The sequence below is a fragment of the Saimiri boliviensis genome, chromosome 7 (genome assembly GCF_048565385.1).
Source record: "Saimiri boliviensis isolate mSaiBol1 chromosome 7, mSaiBol1.pri, whole genome shotgun sequence".
In the NCBI taxonomy this organism is placed as follows: Eukaryota; Metazoa; Chordata; class Mammalia; order Primates; family Cebidae; genus Saimiri; species Saimiri boliviensis.
In genome coordinates this window covers 8,425,388-8,450,944 of record NC_133455.1, presented here as the reverse complement: position 1 = coordinate 8,450,944, position 25,557 = coordinate 8,425,388, and the positions used below count along the sequence as shown (strand labels likewise).

At 61.3% G+C, this 25,557-nt stretch overlaps 1 protein-coding gene across 32 annotated transcripts in view; it reads right to left on the bottom strand.

Moving 5' to 3' along the window:
• The window catches only part of NCOR2 (nuclear receptor corepressor 2), a 243,319-nt gene that overhangs the window by 54,254 nt on the left and 163,508 nt on the right, over nucleotides 1-25,557 (bottom strand). For 26 of the 32 annotated variants that reach the window (XM_074402040.1, XM_074402038.1, XM_074402057.1 and 23 more), the window contains 4 exons: nucleotides 20,351-20,505; nucleotides 18,504-18,676; nucleotides 16,152-16,214; nucleotides 3,852-3,994 (listed from right to left, as the gene is read on the bottom strand). In XM_074402040.1, the coding sequence (XP_074258141.1) occupies nucleotides 3,852-3,994; nucleotides 16,152-16,214; nucleotides 18,504-18,676; nucleotides 20,351-20,505 (534 nt within the window). The remainder of the gene's footprint in view (nucleotides 1-3,851; nucleotides 3,995-16,151; nucleotides 16,215-18,503; nucleotides 18,677-20,350; nucleotides 20,506-25,557) is intronic. The other 6 variants (XM_074402046.1, XM_074402054.1, XM_074402068.1 and 3 more) reach the window with 2 other exon arrangements.

The following is a 25,557-nucleotide window of genomic DNA, read 5'->3' as shown; positions in this document are numbered from 1 at the left end:
ATAGAGACAACGGCTCAGAGAGGCAAAGACTCTTGCCCAAGGCCACACAACTCATGCGTTGAGGAGCCCAGATGTGAACGCAGGCCAGGTTCAAATATGTCCCAGCTGGACCATCTCTGCAGGCCTGTGCAGCCTCAGGTAGAAGAGATAACGGCAGAAAGCAAGGCGGGGCCAGGCCAGGGCCGCGCGGACAGAGACTGAGAAACGCGGATGCTGGGCCCCAGGGGCCTGCATTCAGATGGGAGAAAAGGGTAACCCTCGGCCACGGGGAGCGGGAGGGAAACCTCAGAGAAGACACTGAGTCCAAGTGTTACATAACTCCGGGACATGCCCCGCCCGGCCGGCTGGCCGCCGGATCTTGCTTCCTGCTGACGTCACCTGCGGCCACACTCGGGCCAGGCTTGGTGCAAGGCGGGAGAGGACACCCAGTGACCCTCTGCTTCTCCACTCCTTCCTTCGCTGGCCAAGGGTGACATGCCTTCCTGTACTCCAGACAGGGCTGGGCCAGCAGCCAGAGGTGGCTGTTACTGCCTTAGGATTCACTGGGACATGCCTCCTCCCTGGGACCAAAAGGCACAGGGGAGGGGCATGAGGTGGAGGTCACCGGGTTCAGTGGCGCCTCTCCCGTTGAGGCCCACTTGCATACTGCAGTGACGGGAAGCTCACCACTGCACCAAGAACAGTGGCCCAGGCTGAACCCCACTTCCTGCTCTTTCTCTGCAGCCCTCAATATGAGGGCGCTCCTTTGAGGTTGGCCAGGAGCGAGAACCCCGCGCTCCCGAATGGCTCATTCTCGTCTGGGTCTCTATCTGGTCTCAGGGTCCCCTCCTGCCCATGCCTCCAGAGTCTTCAGAGTCAGGGGAGAGAAGGGCCACCTTCTTTATTGGCTTTGCCTGTGTCACTCGGACAAGAATCACTTTCATCCACACTAGGACGACCCACCTTGAGTCCAGCCCTGCACGGGGGCTGCGTCTCAGCTCAGAATCCTTCGATGCGACCCCTACTCCTTCCACAGTCCAGTAAGGAAGTGCCGGCTCCTCAGCCCAGCAGGAAAACTCCATCTCTGTTTCTGCCCTCAGGGGATACAGCAAGTGCTCAATACAGTCTTGCTGAATGGACATTGAGGATAACACCGGACGCTTATCGAGGGCTGACCAAGGACCAGGCACCACCCTTTACACAAAAAAACATGCTTGTTCTTCAGCAGCCCCATTTTACAGAGGTGGAAACTGAGGTGCAGAGAGGTGAAGCCCCATATCCTTGGACCCCCGTCGCTAAGCGGCAGAGCTGCGGTGTGAAGCCACCAGCTCCAAAGCCCGGCTCTGCACCATCCTTCTGGAATGCCTCTTTGAATGAATGGATGGATGGATGAATGAGTGAATGAGTCATGAGAGCGCCACCACCAGCACTGTCGCAGTGCTCACTAGCAGAGCACCTGGGGCCTACGAGGCCGCGTTCTAAGCACTCTACCGGCAGCCACTCACTGCATTCCCACAGCAGCCCTTTGAAGTGGGTTCCATTATTGCCCCCATTTCACAGATGGGGAAACCGAGGCACAGAGCACACAGGTCACTTGCCCAAGGCCTCACACAGCTAGGAGGTGGCAGAGCCTACATTCAAACTCAGGTCTCCGGGACCTAGTCCTGCTCCAGCATGCTTTGCCTGTGCTTGCACGCACCATTCAAGAGGGGGCCTCCGGTGGCCCTGAGAAGGGGGGAGATGGCATCAAGACAGAAGAATAACCACAGCAGAAAGAGTAACTCGGACAGCTGGCCCTCCGGAGCGTGGCCGCTCTGGCAGGCACTAAGGTCCTCACAGGAGATCACTCGTTCACTCCTCATAGGACCTCATGGAGACGAACTGTGATGCCCCTACTTTACAGATGGGGAAACTGAGGCTGAGAAGGCTGAATCCACTGCCCAAGGTCACACGGGTGCCCGAATCCACAGGCTGGGCCTTGACCCCAGTCTCATCCTGGACCTAATGGCATGGTCCACCACTCTCTCAGGTTCTGGGGTCTCTGGGGGTGCAGTGGGGCCACATCCTGCAGAAGCCTGGAAAGCCAGGCCGGGGGGCAGCGGGCTGCAGGGGCGGAGACACCCGTGGTCACTGAGAGTGAGCCCTGGGGTGAGGCGAGGGGGACAGGGGTAGGAGGTGCCGAAGGGAGAGGCACCCGGGTGGGAGAGGGAGGGAGGGGAAGGCTGGGGAGAGCAGGAGGCCCTTTCTGTGCCTCAGGAGATGCTCTGAGCCAAACCTCTGCCCCGGGTCATCCCGACGGACCACCCCACAGACCCGACGTGGGTGACAGAGCCAGTGGCCACAACATGCCCCGGCCCAGGCCCCCTCTGTGCCCCCAAGCTGCTCTGGGCCTGGGCCCTCTTTGCCATAAGGGACCTCAGCTGGTGTTAGGGACAAGGTCCCCACATTCAGCTGGACGCTGCGCCTTCCTCCACACGCAACCAGGAGGCCTGGAGAGGAAGAGGGCGCTGCCTGACGCCCTGAGCTCTGGGGACAAATCCCAGGGGCCGCTGTGGAGGGCACGCAGGGCACTGTTTAACTGGAAGTGACGGGGAGGGACCTCCCTGAGGACAGAGGGTGGATCTCAGCCCTGACCACAGGGCCATGGGACAGTGCCCCCTCGGTCCCGGGGCCACCAGTGGCCGTGCGCACATATGACGCACTAAGAACCCACTCGTGAGGGTGAAAAGAAGGACCTTCAATCTGCACAGTTCTCGGGCAGAGTTCAAACGGGGCGAGGCTATACCTGGCCCTCCCACTTCATGCTGTGTGACCTCACAGCCTGCTCACCCTCTCTGAGCCTTGGAAGGTTGCATGGAGGAGCAATTCAGCATGGCCTGCCTGGAACACGCTGCACACACTTTACACCCAGGCACAAGGGGCAATGTCATGGTTGGGGGTGCGGGGGTCAATCCCGGGGGCGAGGAGCTTTGCAACCCCTCCCTCGTGCTTCTGTATCGATGGGGAAACATGCGCCTAGTGATGAAGAGCGTCAGTGCTGATCTCACAGCTATGGGTTCAAATCCCAATTCAGTTGCATATGAGCCTGGCTAAGCCTCAGTTTCCCCAGCTCTAAAATGGGGACAATACTTGGCAAGTGCGTCAAAGAGGGAGACAGCAGGGAGGAAGGGAAGAAGAGAGGGAGAGAAGGAGGGAGGGAGAGAAGGAAGGAGAGAAGGAGGGAGGGAAAGCAGCAGAGGCCTCCCCACAAATGCTCCTCAATTCCCAGAAACAGCAGTCGAAGAAGCGACTGCTCCTCGGAGGCCATTTACACGCCCGGTGAGGCCAGCCTGAGCCTCTGCGCTCCTGGGGGAGGGGGATCCCAGCCTCCAGGCCTGACTCAAGCCCTCCAGGACACAGGGTTGAGCGGTCCACTCTCCACACCCCAGACCTGTCCTTCCCCCCCCACATGGCAGCCCTAAAGCTGTGAGGTCAAATGGGGTGGGGGAGCCGCTTGCTCGGGGACCATCTGCCTCCGGGTCCTCATTCCAACGCGCTGACAGCCCGAATTCCTGGCTGAGTCAGTCTGGTCCAGCGCGCTCCTTCCCCCACGCCCTGAGCCGGGACAGAGGGCCTCCAGAGGTGTCTGTCTGAGCAGAGCGGGTGGTGGAGGGCGGCCTGGTCTGTCTCGTCTCCCAGAGGGACACTCACAGCAGCATCGTCACCTGCAGCCATCTCGGGGCACTCCCGGGATTGAACCCCGAGAAGCTGAGTCCTAATGAGGTGGCATAACAGCCCCTCCCGGCCCATGCCTCCCAGGATGCAGAGATGTCTCCTGGGCGGTCCGGGCTCCTCTCCCAGGCCCCAGGAAGCATGGCACGGCTGGGACTCACCATCTTCAGCTTGTGCTGCTGCAAGATCTCATCCAGGTTCTGCCTCTTCTTGTAGTTGAAGTAGAAGTTCTTACACTGCGACACGGTCTTGGAGCCCACCATCCGGGCGATGGCCGACCAGTTTCGGCCGTGTTCCAGGAGGCCTGTCGCGGGAGAGGAGGGTGGTGAGGGACGGCCAGCAGGCAGGGGGGCCTGCGTCCATGGCCTGGGGGGCAAATGGGGCCTGGAGCAGAAACCCGGCCTGAGGCTCCCTGCTCAGGCCCAGTTCCTCTGGAAGAAGAGACAGTGATGGACCGGTGTCCCCTGGCGGGGAGATATCAGAGGTGGCAGGGCTGGCCTCTGGGGTCTGGTTTCTCAGTCACTTGACTCCAGGCCAGGATGCATGGGCAAGGCCTGGGCTGGAGGAGCCAAGAGTGACAGGTGAAGCCCCACCGAGGCCACCGTGCAGGAGGCTGGGGCCAGAGGGCTGTGAATGTCCGGAACGCACAGCCCCTGCCCAGGCCCCACCTCTCCTCCTCCCCGCCGCTGAGCGGGAGGGCCCAGCCGCCGTGACCCAGCCCTGACACTCGCTCACAGCTGCAGGCGAGGCCTCGGGAGACGGGCTGTTTTCCGGCCACACCGGCCCAGAGAAAGGAGGGGATGTGATGCGAAGGCGATGGGAGGGTGGAGGTCAGGGCCGGGGTGACTGGGACCACAGCCTCTGGGCCCAGGTCGACTGGGTACCTCCAGGACCAAGCTCCCTATGGCCACCTAAAGCCCACTTGGGACTCGGGGCCCAGCAGGCCTGGCTGGGCAGCTGGAATTTGGCCCCAAACCCCAACCCACACAGCCAAGAGGTTCCCCCTGCCTCACGGGCCTCCCACTGCGGGAAGAGAGCCTCCAGCAATCAGTGGAAAAAGTTCCCTCCATCCCCAGGACTCAGGCCGGAGCTGCATGCTGCCCCCCCGGGTCTAGCTTCCAGGCCAGAAAACCAGGCTCAGCAGAAACCCGGCCCCTGCTGCACTGGCTGCGCCCGGGAAGCCGAGCCCCGGTCCCGGCCCATCTGGCCTCGAGCTGCCGAACACACAGGCACAGGCGCCGGCCAGCAGCTCTATATTTACGCTTGTGGCTCCAGCGGCGTGACCTTGTGTGGCCCAGCCAGCCTGTGCAGGTAGGGCCTGCCCACCTTCCCAGGGCTGTGGGAGAGACAGGAAGTACTCTTGACCTCGGGGGGCCGTGCGGCAAGATGGTGCCCCTCCAGGGCAGCAGGCCCCAAGGCTGAATCGAGGAGCTGGGGACGTCACAGACTCTCTGGGCTGGAGCTACACTTGTAAGGACTTTAATGAAAGATTTCCCATCACAAAGTTTTTGACCATTTTCCTTGAATGAAATCAAGCTGCAAGCCAAGCGCCGGCTAAAATTGTACAAGGGTTGGGCAGTCGAGGGGCAGCTGTCTGTGTTGGTGTTTTCTGTCATTCATTCATTCATTCATTCATCCACACAGCCACCCATCCATCCACCCATCCATCCATGCATCCATGCACGCATGCATGTCCGGCTGCCTGCCTGCTATACACAAGGCTCTAACGCAAATAAAACAGCAGCAGCAAAAACATCAGCTCATCACCCCACGGCATGGCCAAGTGACACACAGAGTTTGCAAAGCCCTTCAAAGACTTGGTTCCCTGTCATCCTTGCTGTCATGGCTGTGACCATTTTCCCATCCCCAGGAGCGGGGGAATCTTGGTTCAGAGGGTCCTCCTAACTCACCCACGCTCAGAGGACGGGCGAAAGGGGCCACGCGGGCATGGGGCCCTGACTTCCTGCCCTCTGGGTTCTCTGGCCCCCATAGCGTGGGGGTGGCACTGACTGACAGGCCACCTGCTTGCCTGTGGCAGCCCCGGGAGCCACGTGGCCCCTCAGCCCGCTCCTCAGGGTCCCTCAAGGACAGGCGCAGAAGGGGAGGCCGGGGGGTGGGATCAAATGGCACCGGCCCCTGACCTTTCCCTCTGCCCGCGCCAGCAGCAGCTGCCACTTCCAGAACCTGGCGGATGGGGCCGTGCGTTTATTTATATTTCCCCAGCCAGGGCCAAGAGAGCCCAAGCAAACACGAGGGCCAGAGGGATCACAGGCCCGGAGCCCAGGTTGGAGAGGGTGGGAGGGGTGGGTCTCCCATCTGGGCCTTCGGGGTGGGGTGGGCATGGAGAGCCAGGGGGTGGGGGTGACGATGCTGGGGAGGTTGACATTTCCAAACTCAGTCAATAAATTAGGAGGTGGCTGGGAGCCTGGCTGGGGCTTGAGGACCCTAAGTAACTCCGGTCATGGGGGCAGTGGGAGTGGGTTGAAGGCAGAGGAGAGGGGATGGAAGTGGGGGTGGGGGAGTCACCCAGCCCTTCCTGAAAACATGCACCTCCCAAAGGAGCGCTGGCAGAGTCACCCGGGCACCTGGCCAGAGCTCGAGGCAGTCTCGGCTGGCCCTGCTGCTCTCCGGCCTCAGTTTCCTTAACTGCCACGTGAGGGGCCAGAGTGGGTGTCCCATTAGCACCGGCCAGGGCCTCAGGGTAGGGGCGGGCTGGCACTGGCTTCCTCTGGTTCCTGTTGTGGGAAGCCCAGGCAGGGGGTGTTGAGCACAGGGAGAAGGACTTTCCAGCCCTCTGGGTCCTGGAGCCCACCCTGCCAGACCCAGCTTGAAGCTCCCGGCCACCTGGAGACCCCCTGTGCACACACCATCACAGACCCACGCCTTCCCAGGTACAGATCCAGCTCCTACCCCTGCTTCCAGGACAGCCTCAGCCCAGCAGGGAGAGAGAGGAGGGGGCACCGGGGAAAGGGTGGGCTGGGACCCCCATCCACTCCAGGGGCCAGGAACTCTGACTCCCCAGCTGCCCAGCTGCCCAGCTGCCCAGCCTCAAATCCCTGACAGCCACGTCTCGGTACCTGTCCCTGCACCACAGCCCCCCATCCCCTCCCCGGGGCCACTCACTCACATCCTCTCATCTGCGTCTCCCCCTCGGCCAAGTTTTCCGGAAACATAGGGCTGGGAAGATGCCCCGGGGAGCGGGCCCAGGGAAGTGGACCGGCAGGCTGGGCAGCCGCGGCCGGCTCTGTGAGGCTCCTGGCTGGCGTCTGCTGGCGGCTCAGCTCTGCCTCACATCCTTCTCCGTCCCACGGTGAGGGAGGGAGGGAGGGAGCGAGGGAGGGAGGGAGGGAGCGAGGGAGGGAGGGACAAGGGCGGGTGGAGGCTGGCTGGAGAGGGGCGGGAGGAAGCTCCGTGAAAGCCTGCCAGCCTGTGGTGGCCCGAGGCTCCTCCAGCGGCCGCTGCCACCTCTGATGCCGTCCCCAAGCCGCTGTGGGTGCACAAGGTGCCCTTCCCCGAGGGTGGTAGGTGGCGGGAAGTTGTCACTGGTGCGTTTGGAGCACCCCTGGGCCAGGCAGCACTGGGGCACAGCGTGCACAGTTCCTCTGGCACCAACGTGTCCAGCACAGCAGCAGTACCAGCCAGAAGCCCACAGACCCCCGGGCTGGGCAAAACCCAAGGACCCAGACCCAGCAGGGCAGCCGTGTCCCCTGCAGCCAAGCTCAGCGCTGATCTTCCTGTTGCCTGACCAAGCGAGACGCAGCAGGACTGAATGTGACCTCCAGACGGAGGCTCGAGGCGGGCGGGCGGGCGGGCGGGGGAGCGTTGCAGAGGCCCAGGTTCAGAAGGGGCGGGCCCACTTGGCACTGGCTCCCCTCCCTCTCTCCCCATCCGCGGCGGTGGCGGCGTCAGCAGTGGTAAGAACAGATGAGGGTTCCAGAAAAACAGAGCTTCTCCACCCCCGGCAGACGGGAGCAGCTTCTTCCGCCGTCACCCCCCTGTCCTCCCCCCCGTCCCCCCACCCTCTGAGCTAGCTCCACCTGAGCTCTGCCCCCTGCCTGGCCTGATGCTGCCAAGGCCGACCGAGCCCTCCGTGAGGGGCTGTGGGTGGGCAGGGCTGGCCTCCAATTCTAGGGGGAGCCTCCGTGGGGGACTGTGGGTGGGCAGGTATGGCCCCGAATTCTGGGGGGAGCCTCTGTGGGGGACTGTGGGCAGGTGTGGCCTCGAATTCTCGGGGGAGCCTCTGTGGTGGGCTGGGTGGGCAGGGCTGGCCTCGCTGTCCAGGACCCTGGGATTTGAGGAGTGTCTTCAGGGGGCACACAAGACCTTCAGTCGTTTAGGGGAGGGGGAAGGGCTTGGGGATTTGGGGTCCCCAAGGGGTCCTCTGCTGCTGGAGAGTCTTGGGAACACAGCTGCCTCTTTGGTCCTCCTCTGTGAAGGAACACTTTCAGAAATGCCCAGGAACCTCCCAGGAGGTTGAAAGTTAACTGAGCTGAACTTTGGAGCCTAGATTCGGGTCACGACCGACTTCCCTGACTCTGGGATCATTCACCTGCTTTTCCGATTAACCCCCAGCCCTTCCATTCTGCCCCTGAAAACCTGGGGAGCAGAAGGCGCCTCGAATGTCCCTACACCCCCAGCCCTCGTCCTGGGGCACGACAGCAGGGGAGGGCAACAAATCTGAACCCTGGCATCAGGGACCCAGGCCTCTCCCCTGAGTCCTGCCCTCTACCCTCTGCAGGGGGGGGCCTCAGCGTGCTCTTAAGGATGCCAACCCCCTCCGCCCCACACACACACACATCGTTCCTCTGCTTAAAATCTTCCCGTGACCACCAGAAGCTGCTGGAATGAAATCCAAAGGCCCTGGCACGGCCCAGGAGACTCTTACGGAGCTGGCTCCGTGCACTCTCCCAGCCTCTCCCTGGGTCATTCGCTGGTGCCCCAGGGGCTCTGCACCAGCTGCTCTGGCTGCCTCCATGGCTTCCTCACAGATGTGCCTCGGTCCTCCCTCTGGTCTTGGCTCACGTGACAGCTCCTCAGAGAAGCCTTCCTTGCCCACCTCTCCAAAGTGAGCCCCCCAGTTACCCCTCCATCCCAGAGTTTCATCATCTCCACAGCTGTCACTGCCTCTGAAATTAGCGTCTTCGTTCCACTGCATTCATCAGTAGGTGTCTGGGACCTGCTGGGCACCCTGGGCATCTTTGCTACCTGTCTGGGTCCCCCGTAAGGAGCTTGCAAAGGAAGAGGGGGCTGTGGGTTTAGTTGTGCAGAGGGCCCCAACCCTCCCAAAAGAGGCTGGGGTGTCCCCCTTGACACCCAGGCACACGCCCCCGACACTGTGCCAGAGCCGAGAGAGCAGATTCTGCCACCATGCCCTGTGGTCTGGATTCCCCGACCCCACTTCTAATTTCTAAGGAAGAAGTTTCGTTCTGAAGAGTCAGGAGGCAGGAACTAGGAAGTGAAATTGACCAAGACAGGAAGTCCAGCCAGGAGGTCTGAGTCACAGGCGCAGAGCAGAGAGCCAGGCACAAGGGCCCAGCAGCCACCAGAGTGGGTGCCTGGGGCTCCACTCGGCTACTCCTGCTCTGAGCACCCATGGGGCGGTGTCCCATGTGCTATCCGGGGGCCAGTGATGAGCTGTTCTCGTGCGGGCTGGGACTCAGCCTCCTTGGCTCAGGTGCTCAGGCCCCCAGGGAGGCCCGGCCCCTGCTCAGATGTCCCCAAGCTGCTTTTCTCCAAGGGTCTGCAGACCTGTACCGGCAGCTAGGACGCCGAGGGCACGACACCAGCGTGGGCACCACACCAGCCCCCACCTGCGTCTGGGGATGCCGCAGCTCTTCTCTCTGGAAGTCAGCCCCCACCCTGGAGAGACACTGGCTCGCCCCACCCCAGCCAGTCCCCCCAAGAAACAGGCCTTGATGTTTCTTGCCTCTCCCATGAAGATTCACAGGTGGCAAGCCTCGGGGGTGCATCGACCACTGCCCCGCCCACCACCGACCATTCTCCCTGAGAAACTCAACATGTTCTGCCCCAAACCCTATCAAAGTTGGGAGGAAAAGAACCCAGTCGTGTTGGGCCTGAGTCATGCCACTTCCTCATTTCGGAAACCCCAAGCCCCAGGGTGGGGGGCTGCGTTCCGCAGGGACGGTGCCTCCCCGTTGACACCCCTGACAGGCCGGGCACCTCCTGCATGTCACATCGGGACTTCCCAAACTCCTGCCGTCCTGAATTCCCATCACGACGGTGGCTGGGTAACATCACACCTGGACGTGCCTCTCCCCGCTCTCTTCCCCCCATCTGTTCTTTCAGAAATCAGCCTTGCTATCTGCTTCAGCCTCCGCATCAGCAATCACACCCGTAAATCACAGGTATGATGTGAAGCAGCTACGTCTTCTCCAGCTATCAAAAAAAAACCCCAGATTCATTAAGATGAAACAAAGTCACCTGCGTAGGATCTGGTGCTGTCTCGCCTACCATTTCCGGAAGTGCCACCTCACACCTTTCAATGTCATGTTTTCCTACAGAGCAGAGCACGGTGGGAAGCCAGCTGGGGGGTCAGCCTGCCCCAGGCCCCACGTCCACCGTGGTGTGCTGGGTGAGCCCCGGCTCTCCCTTGGGCCTTAGGTCTCCTCCTGTGCAAAGCAGAAGTCGTGTGTATTTGTGCATGTGTGCACACACGCGTGGGGGGCCTGCCTCGCTCGTAAGCGTCAGCCGCACCGCGTGACGACAGGCATCATCACCGCCGCATCAGCTGCCAGGTGCTCCTTCCCTGAGCCAGGAGCCACGTGGATACAGACGCGTGGGTCTCCCCTGGGAGGGAAGTGGGGCTGGTCGAGGCCAGACCTCAGCTTCAGGGGTGCTGACGAGAGCAAGAGTGTGATCCAGACCCTGCCCCTGTGTCTGGCTGTACCCCAAGTTCCTGCAGAAACCCCAGCTTTCTCCTCCTTCCAAACCATCGCCATAGGCTGTTTGAGCCCCAGACACACATCCTCGCTAGTGGTTTATCTCCAGACCACACGTGGTGACAGTCCCCCGGACTCAAGCCCCAAGGTGCCACACCATCCCTCCCTGGTTTACCGCCCCTCCTCGGGGTGTTGCCTCCTGCTGGGCCCTGGTGGACAGCTGCACCAGGAAGCAGCCGGCAGACCCAAACCCAGGAGCAGCAGCACGCCTGCCGGCCCTCCCAGCCCCACTGCAGCTTTGGGCAGCCAAGCACGCAGGCACTCCTCTCATGGGGGCCTACGGTGGGCATAGCCCAAGGCCCTCCCAGTGGACACATCATGGAGGGGGTCCCGCTCCAGGCTCCGGGGCTGGGCGCTCGCCCCTCTCCCTCCCGTGCCGTGCCTTAGACGCTTCATCCATAAAAGCTCGTTAGGCACAGCAATCAGTGGTTCTAGCCTTACTCCTGTGAGAAGTGGCAAGGCCACTAGGCAAGGTGGCTGGATTTACTGGGGGAGACCTCTGGGGTCTACCTGGGCTCACCGGGAGCCGCCAGGGCCTGGTCTCACATGTCCTCCCACTTCGGGCTGCTCCCATTCCTGGTCCAGAACGGTGTGACGATGGTGTGACCGGGAGCCTCCCCACCCCTCCACAACAGGTTCTCTGCCCACCAGAGACGAGGGCTGGGGCCCAGAGGAGCTGCCAGCAGAGCCGCGGGCCCTCTCGCACAGCTGGGTTGGGCCTCCAAGCCAGACCAGGCTGACCTTTCCCAGGGGAACCGAGTCCCTCATCCCAGCCCCGCTCCAGCCGGGCCCCTCCCTGCCCTCATGGCGCTGGGCCCGAGGGCGGGCAGGCGGCCAGCTCCCCAGGGCTGCCGGGTTCCTGGAGAAGCTGCCTCCTGAACACGCTCGGTCCCCAGGCAGCATGAGCTCCAGGTCAGGCAGCCACAAGAAGGGAAGGTGTTCTCACCTGCCCACCAGAGAGCCTGCAGCCATCATGGCCCCAGCCCCTCCCCAGGGGCCTCCCATGCTCTAGAGTAATAGCTAAACCCCACCCCACACTGGCAAGGCCAGGCTCCCAGTGGCCCCTCTACCTTCTGGGCTCCCGCCGCTTCTCACAGGGCCACCCTGCCCCTGCCACGGGCATTGTGCCTTTCCGCCTTTGCAATCTGGTCAACAGCTTGGCCCACAGACTAACTCGTTCAGCCCTCACACCAAACCCATTCCTACTCTGTAAGTAGAGGGCCTGGGTTCAAATCCCAGCTCTACCGCTTCACAGCTGTGTGACCCTAGGCCGCTCACTAAGCCTTTCTGGGCCTGGGTTTCCTCATTTGAGTAACAGGGGTAACAACAGCACCTTCTTCCTCGTCAGGTTGGTGGAGATGAAGTGACTTCACACACACAGTTCCCAGCAGTGCCTGGCACCCAGGACAGGCTCCGTGGTGTGATTTGTGAGACTCACTACTTTTTCAGGCTCTGGGTGTCAGCCCCTTCCTTGGGGAGCCCTCTGACCGGTGGCCCCCAGCACGACGGAAGTTCCTCCAGCTGTCCCCGTACATTTGCTTGGCAGGTGACATACCTCTGACCCCATCCCTGGGGTGAACAAAGAGGTGGCAGGGGCTGAGGCCATGGGGTGCAGGCACCTACTCAGGGTCACACTCTGCAGGAGGCAGAGCTGGGACCCAAACCCCGGGAGCGGGGTCCGGAGACTGTGCCCCGAGTGGAGGGCCTGCCACTCTGAGTGCCTACTGTATACCGAGGACTGCACCTACGTGGCCCGCTCCATCTTTAAGCGCCCCTGGGAGGTAGTATCCCTGCTTCATCTGAGAGAACGAGGGAAACTGAGGGCGAAACAGATGTGCAGGCCAAGGTCAGGGGGCTAAGCAGCTGCTTGTAGCTACAAAGGGCTGGGGAGGTCGGCATGCGCCAGGCGGCACTGCCCTCAGCTGTTCTGTGGACTTTCACCAAAACCCCAAGAAGGTGGCTGTGCTGAGTTGGAGAGTGTCACCCAAACATTTCATGTCCCCAAGAACATACGAATGTGACCTTATTTGGAAAAAGGATGCTTGCAGATGTGATCAAGTCAACGTGAGGCCACACTGGATTGGGGGGGGTCCCTGTATGAAGAGGGAAGTGTGGACAGAGACACACGGAGAAAGCCACACGAAGATTAAGGCAGAGCCTGGAGTGACGCAGTCACCAGCCAAGGTCCACCAAGGCTGCCAGCATGCGCCAGGGCTAGCCGAGGCAAGGCAGTCTCACCCCAGAGCCTCTGGAGGGAATGCAGCCTCTCGGATGCCTTGAACTTGGACTTCTGGCCTCCAGAACAATGAGAGAATACATTTATTTTAAGACCCTTCGCCATGGCAGCCACAGGAAACACACAATAGGGGCGCCTTGCATCCCGCTGTACAGATGAAGAAACTGAGGCACAGGGAGGTTGGCTGTCTTGCCTGAGGTCACACAGCTGGAACATCCAGGGGCTGAGACCTGGTTTCTCCCGGTGCACGGGTCCCTCTGCTGCCCGTCCTCCAGGGCCAGGCTGCTAGCATCTTCCAGAAGCTTCTGGCAGGCTGGGGTCTGAGGGCCCTGGGGAAACCTGGTTGCCCATCTGCCCAGGCTCCCTGAGGGAGGGGTAGGGGCTGATCATTCCTGAGTGCCCCTGCCCACACAGGGTGAGGCACTATGCCCCTGCAATGATGGGCAAAGGGTGGGTGGAGACCACCTGCCTCAGGCAGAGCCACTTCTCCAGTCCCTTTTCCTAACTCTGGGTTTTCTGGGCAGGGGGCTCCAGAACGTTCCTAGCTTCTCCACCCTGACTCATTATGGAGGAGTTGCTGGGGGCACCTGCCTCCCAGCCCCAACCCCGCTCCCCACTGCCTCTGCCTGTAACGCACAGCCATTAGCAGCCACCCTGAGCGGTAATTGTCCAGATTGCTGTGATTCATGGCAGACGAGCACACCGCTGCTCACGGCATTATTACAAATGTCACTGAGCAGGGCCTCCACGCGCACGGCCCCCAGGGGACTCACTGCGTCTCCACCGGCAGGACTCAGATGAGCTCACTGTCGTCACTGAGGACCCAACCTTGAGACGGTGGGACACAGGCTGTTCTCCGCCGGTGAGTCATCCCCGGCCGTCCTCCCAGCCTCCGGATCTGCCCTTCCATAAGGCAGAGAGGGCAGGTGCCGTCTCCCAGTTCTCAGGCAAGGGGGGGTTCACCAGTGACAGGGTGGTGACAACAGGAGACAGGAGGGTGGACAGAGAGGCAGTAGAACTCTAACTGGTCATTTAGGGACATCCACGCAGAGTCCTCTGAAAGGGGGCGCTCTGGGCAACCTCCCAGCAAATGGGCTAAGCTCCCAGGGACTCACGTGTGATTAAAAATCTCATACAATCCTACACAAATGTTCACAGCAGCACTATTCACCACAGCCACACGGAAACAACCCGCATGCCCCCGGAGGTGAACGGCCGACAAAACGTGGTCCTCTCGGGTGATGGAACATTATTGAACCGTACAAAACTCCTCAGAGGAGCCCCAGACCCATCACGCTCCGAGAAAGGAGCCAGACACAGAAGGCCGCTCGCCGTAGGATTCCATTCACTGGAAACGCCCGGAGCAGCCAGGTCCGCAGAGGCAGAGTGCATTAGTGGCTGCCGGGGTGGCTGGCTGGGGCGGGGCCTGGGAGGGGCTGCTAATAGGTGTGGGATTTCCATCTGGGGTGAGAAAAAGCCGGAGCCAGACGGCGGTGTGGGTGCGGGCTGCACACTGCTGCAGATGCACTGAACGCCACTGAGATGTTCACTTGCCAGTGGTTAGAATGGTGCGCTCATGGTATGTATATCATATCAAAATTAAATGGAGGCGCGGAATCTCACAATTTCAATAAAGCTTCTCCTGCAGCCTATAGTGAAATACACACCAGAAACCACCAAGTGGATGTTAAAGACAGAAAAACAACCAAGTGGCATGTCTGGGGGCTGACAGCAGCCCAGGCCCTGCCAGCTGGAGACAGTGCCCAGGCCCGGTTGGTACACCTCTCCCCCGCCACACACAGAGCCCGGCCCGCAACAGCAGCAGGCAGCCCTCCTTCCTGAGTGCTCAGAGGGTCCCTCTGGCCCACCCCAGCCTGTGGGGTGGAGGGCAGAGTGCCCCCGGAGGAGCTCTGAGGGGAAGGACAGGGGCTATGGAGACCCTCAGCAACCCCCAGCAACTACAGCGGAGGGCAGGGCTGGGTCCACGAGCCACGTGGTCCAGACTGTTCTCAGACACACCTGCCCTTCTGTGCCCAGAGCGCTCGCTATAAAAGCCCTTTGTTCCCTCTGTAAGTCACGACCCGGAGCTCTCTGCACAATGAAACCGCATGTCACAGACGGCCTCGACTCCAGCAGGGCCACGGGACCAAGAACGGGCGGGGGTGGAGGCGGGGGCGGGGGGGGCCCAGGCCTGCTCCTGGCCCCACGCACCAGCTCCGGAACCCATGGCACTCCTTGGCTTCTGTTCCCTGGCTCCTCATCCGCAAACAGGGACACGACAGGACAGGAGCAGGCCCTCCCGCTCACAGCCGGGGCGGAGATAACGGAGAGTGAGCGTGCGCCGTGGGAGTCAGGTGCCCCGCAGCCTCAGCAGTGCTGCGAGCGACACCCCTGCCCAACAGTCCTGGCCCCAGGCAAGGGTGAGGGAGGCAGGGGATTTGCTGCCAACCAGCCCACCCTGCGCCCTCAGCCAGGGTATCTGATTCCGCACAGCCAACCTGGACGCCTCTCCCACTTAACAGACGGACAAACCGAGGCCCAGAGGCAGGTCACGGTGCTGGCAAGTACAGGAGTTGGCCAGGAGTCAGCACAGCTGAGAGCGCTCCGGCTCAGGGGGCGCTGGACCCCAGCCCCGCCGCACTGCACATCGCAAGGCAACCCACAAACTGGGAATGGCTTCTGCTGCCAGCACCAATGACTGCTGTCTCCCTGCCATGTGAGCCACTCCCACGACTGTCCCCAACAGCCCGGGTGTCCCCATCCACTCCGGAACCCGTCACCCAGACTGGGATGCTCAAATCCGAGACCGGTTCCCAAAGCCCCAGCACACTTGAGCCCAGGGTGGGGACTTCGGGACTCTGCCTCAGGGCTGGACGAACGCCCTGCAGGTCTCCTTGACCCCAGGACTCCACCCAGATAACCGTCAGCAGGCTCTGCCTGTCCTGAGTCACCCAGGTGTGCTGCCGCACAGAGGTCACCCAGAAGCCCCTCGCTGACTACACCCACAGCACCAGCTTCGTGTCTCTGAGCTGTGCCCCCAAGTCACAAAGACAAGCCTGACAGTGCAGCTGCACAGGCCCGTTTTCTGGAGGGTAGAACAGGCGCCAGGGTGACCAACCTGCGAACAGCCCGGAACCAGAGCCTCACCAGAGGCCTCACCGCAGCCCCGAGGTTCAAGGTCAAACGTGTCAACATCTGCCCCAGCCCACGAGCTTCAGGCACTCTGGATGCAAACCAGGGAGGTGAAAGCTGCCGCACGCCCTCACCTTTCTTGGCTGTTTCCATTTCTTCTTCGGTCCAGCGAGAACTCTCGTTCAGCTCCATGGAGGCTGAAAAGGAAGACACCAGGTGATTGGCAGGAGCCGACAGAGGAGGCCCTTTGCCTTCTGGACTTTTCTCTTTCTCCTTTGCGCCAGGGAGGGGGTGGACCAGGCCTTGATGGTGTCACCCCAGGGCTCTCAACCCCACGGGGAAGGCCACGTTTCAGACGCCCCTCCCCAGCCAGTACCCACGGTGGCGCCCGGCTCCTGAGCCCTTATGCTGGGTGGCCGGAGCTGTGCCGGGCAGTCCCACGTGCTGCTGGTTGGGGCCAACCTCCACACAAGCCACCGAGGTCGCAGCACCAGCAATCACCTCATTTTACAGATGGGGAAACTGAGGCAGTCAAGAGCTTTGACCATGATTGCTTTTGTCTGCATGTTGCTGGGAAGGGGGTCACCTGGTGACTTGGTGACAGCGGGACATGAGCTGCAGATGGGCCCGGACCTTGTCTGCCCGAGGACCCTCTCGGAGCCCAGCTCTTCCATTACTGTGAGGCTGCCCCGTCCCTGCAGGATGCTTAGCAGCCCCGGACTCTGCACCCTGGCTGTCAGTGGCTGCCTCCGACGGTGGCAATCAAAACTGTTCACAGACAATGCCAGGCACCCCGCAGCGGGGAGTAAAATCGCCCTCGGTGGAGAAGCCCTGATCCAGAGGGCAATTTTCACATTCCTCAGTCACCCAGTTTGAGGAGGGGCTTCTGCTGTTACTGGGAAGGGACACCGCGTGGCCTTGGGGTCAGCCAGAGGCGGCCGCATCTCTGCTGTGGCACTGTTTTTGGGTTGGTCCGCCGAGCTCCCCTGGACATGAACTCTGGTCCTTCCTTTCCAGTTGCTTAACACCCGTGAGGGGTGGGTGCAAGGGACATCAGCTTCATGGACTCACTGCCTGGAACTGCACCAGGCAGAGTGTGTCCAATTGAGGCTGGCTGAGGACTGCAGGAAGGTTCCAGCAGGAAAGGGGAAAGGGCCCCCACCCCCATGGGCAGCCCCATCACCCTCGACATGCCAGATCCACCCCAACCTCCCCGATCTCTGTGGCCGCGGCTGGGCCGCTTCAGGACCTCATCGATGCTCCCATTCCTCTCCACAGGACCCCTAGAGGAAGCCTATGGGAGCCAGGGGTGCCAGGGGCCAGAAGAGCGATGCAAGGCCCGGGAGCGGGTTTTCCACCCTGCGGCCAAGCCCCCAGCAGCAGCCTTGGGTGTGAGAGGACTATCCCCAGAGATCAAGCAGGAAGAACACCCTTCGACCCTGGGCCTCCAAGGACACTGCCACCAAGGGGCGGCTGGAAAATGCCTACAGGAGCTGCACAGGCTCTGTGGCCGATGGGGCTGAGTTCGAATCCCAGCGACACTGAGATTTTCAGAGAGGCAATGTTCCCTTTCTGAGACTCGAGTGGCCCATTTATGGAACAGGTCCACACTACCTCCCACCGGAAGAAGAGACAGGTGCGTGACCCGGACCCCAGTGGGAGGCAGTGGGGGTCTGTGGGAGATGAAGTGCCATCTTTGTCAACTCCACACTCAGGATGAGCCCTGGCAGGTGGGGCCCCTGGGTGAGTTCCCACAGTGGCTGGAGGGCTGGACCCTAACAGCTCAACGTAGAGACAACAGCCGCACACTGCTGCCCCCTGTGGCAAATCTTGGGAACTGCTACTCACATCACCTCTTTTTTTTTTTTCCACTTTCTGGGAGGGCAGTGAGGGGTGAACGCCCTTCTCGACAGCAGGGGAAACAGGCCCAGGGAAGTGAAGGTGCAAACCCAGACACCTACCAGAGTAGAGGCTGGGTGGGGACAAATAGAGCCCATGACATTCTAAGAAGGGGTGGTGGTTACTCGGCTCCCAACAACGGCTGCCTCAGGGAAACCCGGGCCAAGTGTGGCCAGATTTTCTGCTTTAAAAACGACAATCAAAAACTCCCGAACTGGTCACTGGGATTCTTATGTGACATCTCCTGGCTCTGAAATCACCGTGGTTGAAGCCACTGAGCTCTTCCTACACCCAGGCACTGTTCTAGGTCCTTCTCACTTGCAAGTGACTACAGCTCTCCCCCGATGTTCGGAGGTAACCGATTTCTCCCACTGAGAACGTGAGGACGCAGAGGCACAGAGAAGTTCGGGAATTCACTCTGGGCCACACAGCACATCCAGCAGGTAACGCCGGGATTTGACCCCAACCCCGACTTCCGCCAACCCCTCGGCCTGCTGCCGATCAATTCAAGCCGCACGAAACTCTTGCGCGAGCGCCACCCGCCACGTCTCCAGCCGCCCCCGCCCGCGTCCCCGGCCCCCGCTCACCCAGCTCGGCGCTCTGCTGGGGGGTGACGGCCTCCTCGCTGTTGGCCTCATTAGCCATGGAGCGGGTGATGCGGCCTTTGCGTCTCCCCTGGCTGTTGGCGGTTTTGCGGCCTTTGGAGGCCGCGGCCTCCTTCTCGTCGTTGTCCTCCCCTGAGGTGTCGTCTGTCTTCTCCCTGCAGGCCAGAGAGGGGGACAGGGCGGTTCCGCCTGAGCCAGGAAATCAAACAGCCACGGGAGGAGCCCGTTTCTTTAGCTGGATCTGCACTGGCTGCCAGCCGTGACGCTGACGGACTCCAGGGAAGAAGGGAGAGGGCTGTGCTGACGCTGCCCGGGGCGGTGTGCAGGGGCCCTCCGTTCACCAGAGGTGGGAGCACAGCTGGCAGGACAACGTCATGCTATTTATCAAAAGGGAGCTGCGGCCGCACGTGGTGGCTCGCACCTGCAACCTCAGCACTTTGGGAGGCCAAACTGGGAGGATCGCTTGAGCCCGGGAGTTTAAGACCAGCCTGGGCAACATAGCAAGACCCCATCTTTACAAAAGAAAAAAATCAGAAAATTAGCCAGGCATGGCGGTATATGCCGATGGTCCTAGCTGCATGGGAGGCTGAGGCAGGAGGATCGCTTGAGCCCGGGAGGTCAACGCTGCAGTGAGCCGTGAGTGTACCACTGCACTCCAGCCTGGGTGACAGAACAAGACCCAGTCTCAAAAAAAAAAAAAAAGAGGGGGTAAGGCATGTAACCTGGGCTATCCACTACTTAATCACCCCTAAGGCCATGTGGACAGGTGGCTACACCACTGGCTATTTTATTCCCCAAATGGGAGGTACTAGGAGCTTTCCTGCCAGCTTACTTTCTTCTGGGCTGGTGGCCATCTGCAAGACCGTTTTATGCACCAAACAGAGAGATATGAACTATCTTCAAGACTGTTTGGTGAACTGAAGGGGAGTGTGGGCTGGCAGCAATATACAAGGTCATTTTATTCGCCACAGAGGAGCTGTTTCCAGAGGGGCTCGGTCACAGGCAACCTGCTGGCCTTCAGTATTTTCAAGGGCCGAGGCGCCTGAGGCGTGGCAGGAGGAAACCCTCTTGCCGGTTTCACGCAGGCCTAGCCGAGGTGTGTGGGGGTGCACGCGACCTCGATCACTGAGCTTGACTGCGGGCGGCTCAGATGGATCACCCCCGCCTTCCCATTCATCTTCCTGAAAGGCCCTTGCTGGAAGCGTCTGGGAGCCCGGGATGAGGAAGCCAGATGTTCTCTCCAGCCAAATTCCTGAGCCCATCACAGGTACCTGGCGCTGAGTCGCGCCGCCCCCCTTTCTCCAGCTGGCTGTGCTCCCGCAGCCCCTGGCAGGCACAGAGGCTGTCACGGCCCCCGCGGCGAGGCTGTGCCTTGATCTGCAAGAACTCACGCTGCCATCGATAATTCTAAAGGTGAGAGCAGCCGCCTGCACACCTAGTCCTTCCAGGAGTGCCTCTGATCCCCCCTTCCCCAGCCCTGGCGCCTCAGGAGGCGAAGAGCGGGAGGCGGCGGGAGGCAGAGAGTTCCAAAGTCATTGCCTGGATTTATGAGCTCCGGAGTAGAGCTCAAATGAGCTATGAGTCTCTAAAGTCTCTAGGGGATTGGAAGAAGAACGGGAGGGCGGAGGAGAGGGGGGCGCAGGGAGGAAGAGGGGGGCAATGGGCGGGCTTCCGGAGGGGGGCCGTCGGGGGCAGACGAGCAGAAAGGCCTCCCCTGCTCACAGGCAATGGGTGGACGCCCCACGCGTGTCTACAAAGCGTCTCCCGGACCCGTGTCCGCCGGGGTCGGTCAGGGCCCGGGACCTGCCGGGGACAGCAGGCCGCCTTACTTGAGGTCTTCCCTGTCGTTTTCCACCTCCGGCTTCTCCTCCTCCTTCTCCACCTCCTTTTCCTTCTCCTTCTCATCTTTCTCCTCCTGGCTGCTGCGGGGCATGGGCGGCGGCGGCGGCGGCTGCTGTTGCTGTTGCTGCTGCTGCTGCTGCTGTCAGACCCCGGGGAAGGGCAGCGGGGAGACGGGAGGGGAGAAAACCAACCGTGAGCAGGTGCATCTCTGCACCTGGGCTCAGCCTGAGCTGGGGGAGGAGGGAAACCCGTGGAGTCTGCCCGGAAGACGCCATCACACCCGGGAAGCCAGGCCCCGCTGGCATGAGCAGGGGAGAGGCACGGCCCGGGGTCCCACCAGAGCGGGCCCCGGGGAGGCGGAGTCGGGTGAGGAGCAGGAAGCACTGGTGTCAGAAGCACTGGCTTCAACTCCTGCCTTTTGCACACAGTGGCTGTGTGAGCTTGGATGAAGGTCTTCACCTCTCTGTGCCAACTCCTTCGCCTTGACAGCAGGGGTATTCAGTATGCCTGTGCCTCAGCCTCGGGCCATGAGGTTGAGACGAGAGAATCCCCACCATGCCCACATCTGAGTCTAGCCCAGATATTTAAGAGGGGCAGAAGCAAACTGGGCCTGAGCCAGGTGCCCTGGTGAGCCTCAGCAGGGGTGCCTGAGCATCTGGGAAGCCGGGGACACACCCCTGATGCTTAGCCCTGCCCTGCCCTGCCCTGCCCCCAACAGAGCTGAGGCCACCTCTCTAAGCCTCAGTCTCCAAGTCTGTAGAACGGGAAGGTGGGGGGATGCCCCTGCTTCCCCAGAGCCTGGGAAGGCCCCAGGCCTGCATGGAGGTGGCTGCTCCCACTTCCCGGCCCCATCTCCCTCACATGCCGGCCCCCCAGGGATCAGAGGGGCTCAGGGCCACGCCAGCCTCCTCACTTGGGCCTGTCCCTGTCACTCTGGGCCCCCACCCCTCCCCTTACCCAGAGGAGGGAGTGTGAGCTCCCAGCACTGCCTCCCCGTTTCCTGGCCTCCGCCTGATTTCTTTGAAAGCACACACTGATTTTTGTGGACACCCCAGGGTCCTCTCTGCAGGCAGCTGCCAAACCAGACCATCCTTGCATCCCCCGAGCCAAGCGAAATGCTAGAAATAAACCCCAGAGCTAGAGGTAAATAAACCCCAGAGCCTTTTCATGTGTCGCACGGGCACAGTCACATCAACGCTTCAAACCGGGGAGAAGGAACTCCAAGCAGATGCAAGAGGAGGGGCCAGGTGGTGACAGAGACCCCTTCTCTTGCCTTTCCTTCCTGCCAGGAATGGCACCTGCCCCGCACACAACGCTCTCTCCAGCCTCTTTTCGTTTAGGAGGGGGCCGAGCATGGGGCAGAAAAGCAGAGCAAGGGTCTGACTGCTGTAGGCAACCGTGGGCTGAGGCGGCTGCTGGGTCCAAAGCAGATTCCCAGGCCTGCCTCTGCCTCTGTTCCCCGGGAATCCCTCGCCACTGAGTTCTGTAAGAGGAGCCAGGAAGAGGCGCAGCAGCCCAACTTGAACAGAGCCGCCCTTCAGCCCCCAGGTTGCTGCTGATTCCCCAACAGGTGCCCGGCGTCCTGGGACCAGCCTGGTCTCTCTCCTAATTTCGAACTCTCGAACGGAACTTTTAAACAGCTGGCAAGTGAAGACTCTTTTGGAGGTGGAGGCTGGGGCAGGGAGGGTTTTTGGCTTGTTCCTACACAGTGGCCTTTCTGTCCTCTTTTGCCTGACATGGGCAGAGTGGGGACCCAGGGAGGGAGGAGTGATGTGGCTGGCTGGGGGTGGGCATCCTGTCCACTGGGCTGCCCAGCATGAATGCTGTCCCCCCGGGTCAGGCGTATAGCCCAGGGCCAGAGTCTGGGCAGGGCTTGGGCTTTAGAATCACAGGGAGCTTGCCGTCTCCTGAGACCACACTCAGCGACGTCGTTCCGAGAACCCCCTACCTGGGCTGCGGCGTCCCTCCCAATGGGTGGGAGCAGCGGCCACGGAGCCTCCCTCCCAGAGCACCTGTCCATCAGCCCTGGATCTAGGCTGATGGGGGCTCCCTGACGCCCTGGGCCTCACCCACGGACCCGCAGAGAGGCTAGGTCTGCCCTGACATGGTCAGTACATGCAGCTCCACGCCCACCAGGCTGCAGGCAGGGGTCAGGCGGGAGAGGGGTGCATCTGGGCCAGGCCCTGAGCTTCGAGCCCTCCCTACTGCAGCCCTCCTCTGAGTCCTCAGAAAAGCCCCAGGAAGGAAAAGGCCAGCACAGAGGAGGAAACTCCCACAGCCCCCCGAGAGCTGATTAGGTGGCCAGCCCGGTGCTGTCCGTTTTATATGGGCCACCTCCGGCCCTTCTGAAGTCTTGATGGAGATGAAAACACCGTAAGAGTGACACGGAGGGATGTCACCCGGAGGTGACCCAGCCCCTGCACCATGCCAAGTGCTTTACAACACTATCCTGTCAGTGCCCTCAGCCACCCTCAGAAATAGGAGACCAACGATCACTGCTCCTATGCTGCAGAGGAGGAAACTGAGGCTCAGAGACGCAAAGCTTCGAGGTTTCGGAGCAAAAAAGGCTGACAGCCCAGAGTGTGGGGGATGTGACTCTGCTGTTCCCAAAGCCCCAGCCGAGAGTCTCGGCCGACCCCTGGCCAGGACCTAGGGAGCGAGTTCTGCACCTGCCCCGCCTCCCACGCAGACTCTCCCAGCCCCGCCAGGGCCTGCCCACAGCCCCCTGTCCCCAGTGGTCATCCCCACGCTCCTCATCAGGATTACTCACGGTGCCACGTGGCTGGCTCTGTGCCACGTGGTCTCCCCTACCCACCCACCCACCCATCTTACAGAAGAGGAAACTGAGGCACAGAGAAGGTGGTGATGAAGCTGATGAACAGCAGGGCAGGGACCTGCTGCTCTGTCCCGGTCTCCTCTGCACCCATCCCCAGCAGTCTCTGGCCAGCACCCCGGGTCAGAGTCCCCCAAGCCCACGTCATCCCGGGGAAGGTCAGAAGTCCCGATCCGCACTAGATCCTGGTAACCATTTCCATCCTTTTGCCACCAGGACTGCAATCCTGGCACCAAGCCCTACCTCCTCCTCCTCCTCCCTGACTGTTAACCAGCCCCCAGAGCAGGGGCGCCTCCCACCCTCCCCCTCTGGTTGGAGTGGGTACACCAACACCCACTGGCATGGGGCCCCCCGGGCCGCCCTGAAGCCAAGGCCTAGAGCCCTGGGCACGGGCTCCTTGCTTGCCGTGGCCTAAACATCTCCTGGGGGAGAGGTGGCCCCGCGGCCCACGCTGAGTGAGGCCCATGGAGGAGGATGAAAGCAGAAGTACCCAAGCAGCCCTGGCCTTAAAATCCTCTTTCCAGTGGGACAGACTCCTGCAGCTTCAGGACAGACATCTGCCGGGCCTCGCCGCTGCCATTCCCTGGGAGGCCGAGGGAGGGGCCGATCGAGGGCTGCTCACAGTCGCTGCCGGGAGGTCATGCAGGGACAGGGAGGCCCCGGCTCACAACTCCCCGAGGAGCTGGGGGGAGCCGGCAGCCAGCTCAGGCCCCAAAGCTGGCTCTGCTTTAGCACAGCAAGCACTGCGGCCGACACTGCCTGGGCCGGGGTGCTGGGTCTGGGGCCTGCCCACAGCGGCAGAACCGCCCCTGCCGGCTTCCCAGGCCACTGAGGACCATGGGTCTCAAGGTCCCATGACAATGGCTGCACACTCAGATCATGTGGGGAGCCCTGCAAAGTCCTGATGCGCAGGCCACACCCCCCCACCAATGACATCCGAATCTCTGGGCGGAGAGCCAGGCGTCTGTGTGTTAAATTCCAGGTTATCCCGACAGGCAGCCAAGTCTGAGAACCAGTGCTTTACCAGGGACTGGCAAACGTTTTCTGTAAGGGCCAGAGGATAAATACGCAGTCTCTGTCACCCCCTCCTCAACTCTGCCACTGTCCTGTGAAAGCAGCCCATAGGTCAACAAAAGGGCACGGCTGTATGCTGATAAATCTTTATTGACAAAAGCAGGTGGTGGGCCGGAGCCTGCGGGCTTTCGTTAGAGTATCACAGCTGGAGGTGCACACACATCCCCTGCCAATTCCCACTTGGTGGGTCTGGGGTGGGGCCTGGGACTCTGCATTTCTAACCAGCGCCAGAAGAAGCTGCCACTGCCGGCAGATTATGTAGGGAGAGGGAGGCCCCGGCTCACAACTCCCCAAGGAGCAGGCAGCAGGACACGCCTGTGGGCACCTTTCCCTCGACGTGTGGGCCTGGGAGAAGAGGCATCAGAAAGCACTGGAAGCCAGCTCCACTATCTCGGTGGACCCTGAGCTCATCTAGAAGGCTGTCCCTGCCTTTCGGACGTGCCACTGGCCAGGACGACGGTGGGTTTGTGCCCCATGTGTGGTCAGAAACATCCCCCCAAACCACAGCACAACTCTCTGAGGAACCCTACTGGGTCTATGGTTAGCCAGAACCACTGGACCAAAGCCCCGAGGGACGCCCTGCCCCCGGATCTGTAACCCTGAGCCTGCTGCACAAGCAGTGTGAGGCTGGGCCTGTGCGGAAGCCCCAGACTGGGGGCTGTGCAGAAAACAGCTTAATAAAAGCAACGCCAGCTTGCTGAGCGCATCTGATGAGGGCTGCTTCTCCTTATCACTTCCCACCCGTGAGTTACTTGAATCCTCCCTACAGCTAGTATCATCCCAGTTTTATGGATGAGAACGCAAGACACAGAGAGGTTAAGTGGCTTGCTGAATGTCACACAGCATTTCCTAGCAAGATCCTACAGCCAGGTGCCCTACCTCCGCCCTGGGCTAGGGGGTCACAGCCTCCTCCCTCTGCCCATTTCAGCCAAATGATGCCACGGCCTGAATTTTTTCTTCCACCAGCATGCCCTGAACCCCCAAGGGAGACACCGGCCACTGAAAGATGTGGCCCCCAACTGTATGGACCTTGCACTTAGGTTGACAAGGACAGGCCAGATGGAGGCGCCAGTGATGAGACCACTTTCAAAAGGCACTGGCATGGTGCAGGCGAGGCAGCCAGGCGTCCCGAACCGCAGGGCGAGGAAGGGGCTTTGGTGGAGCCAGAGGCCTCTGAGCCGTCTCCAAAGCTCCAGCAGTGGAGGATGGGAGACGGCATTTCAGGAAACGGAGCCTAAGTGGGCAGAGGCATGCAGTGGGAAAATGCCCCCTGTGCCCACCAAGTGG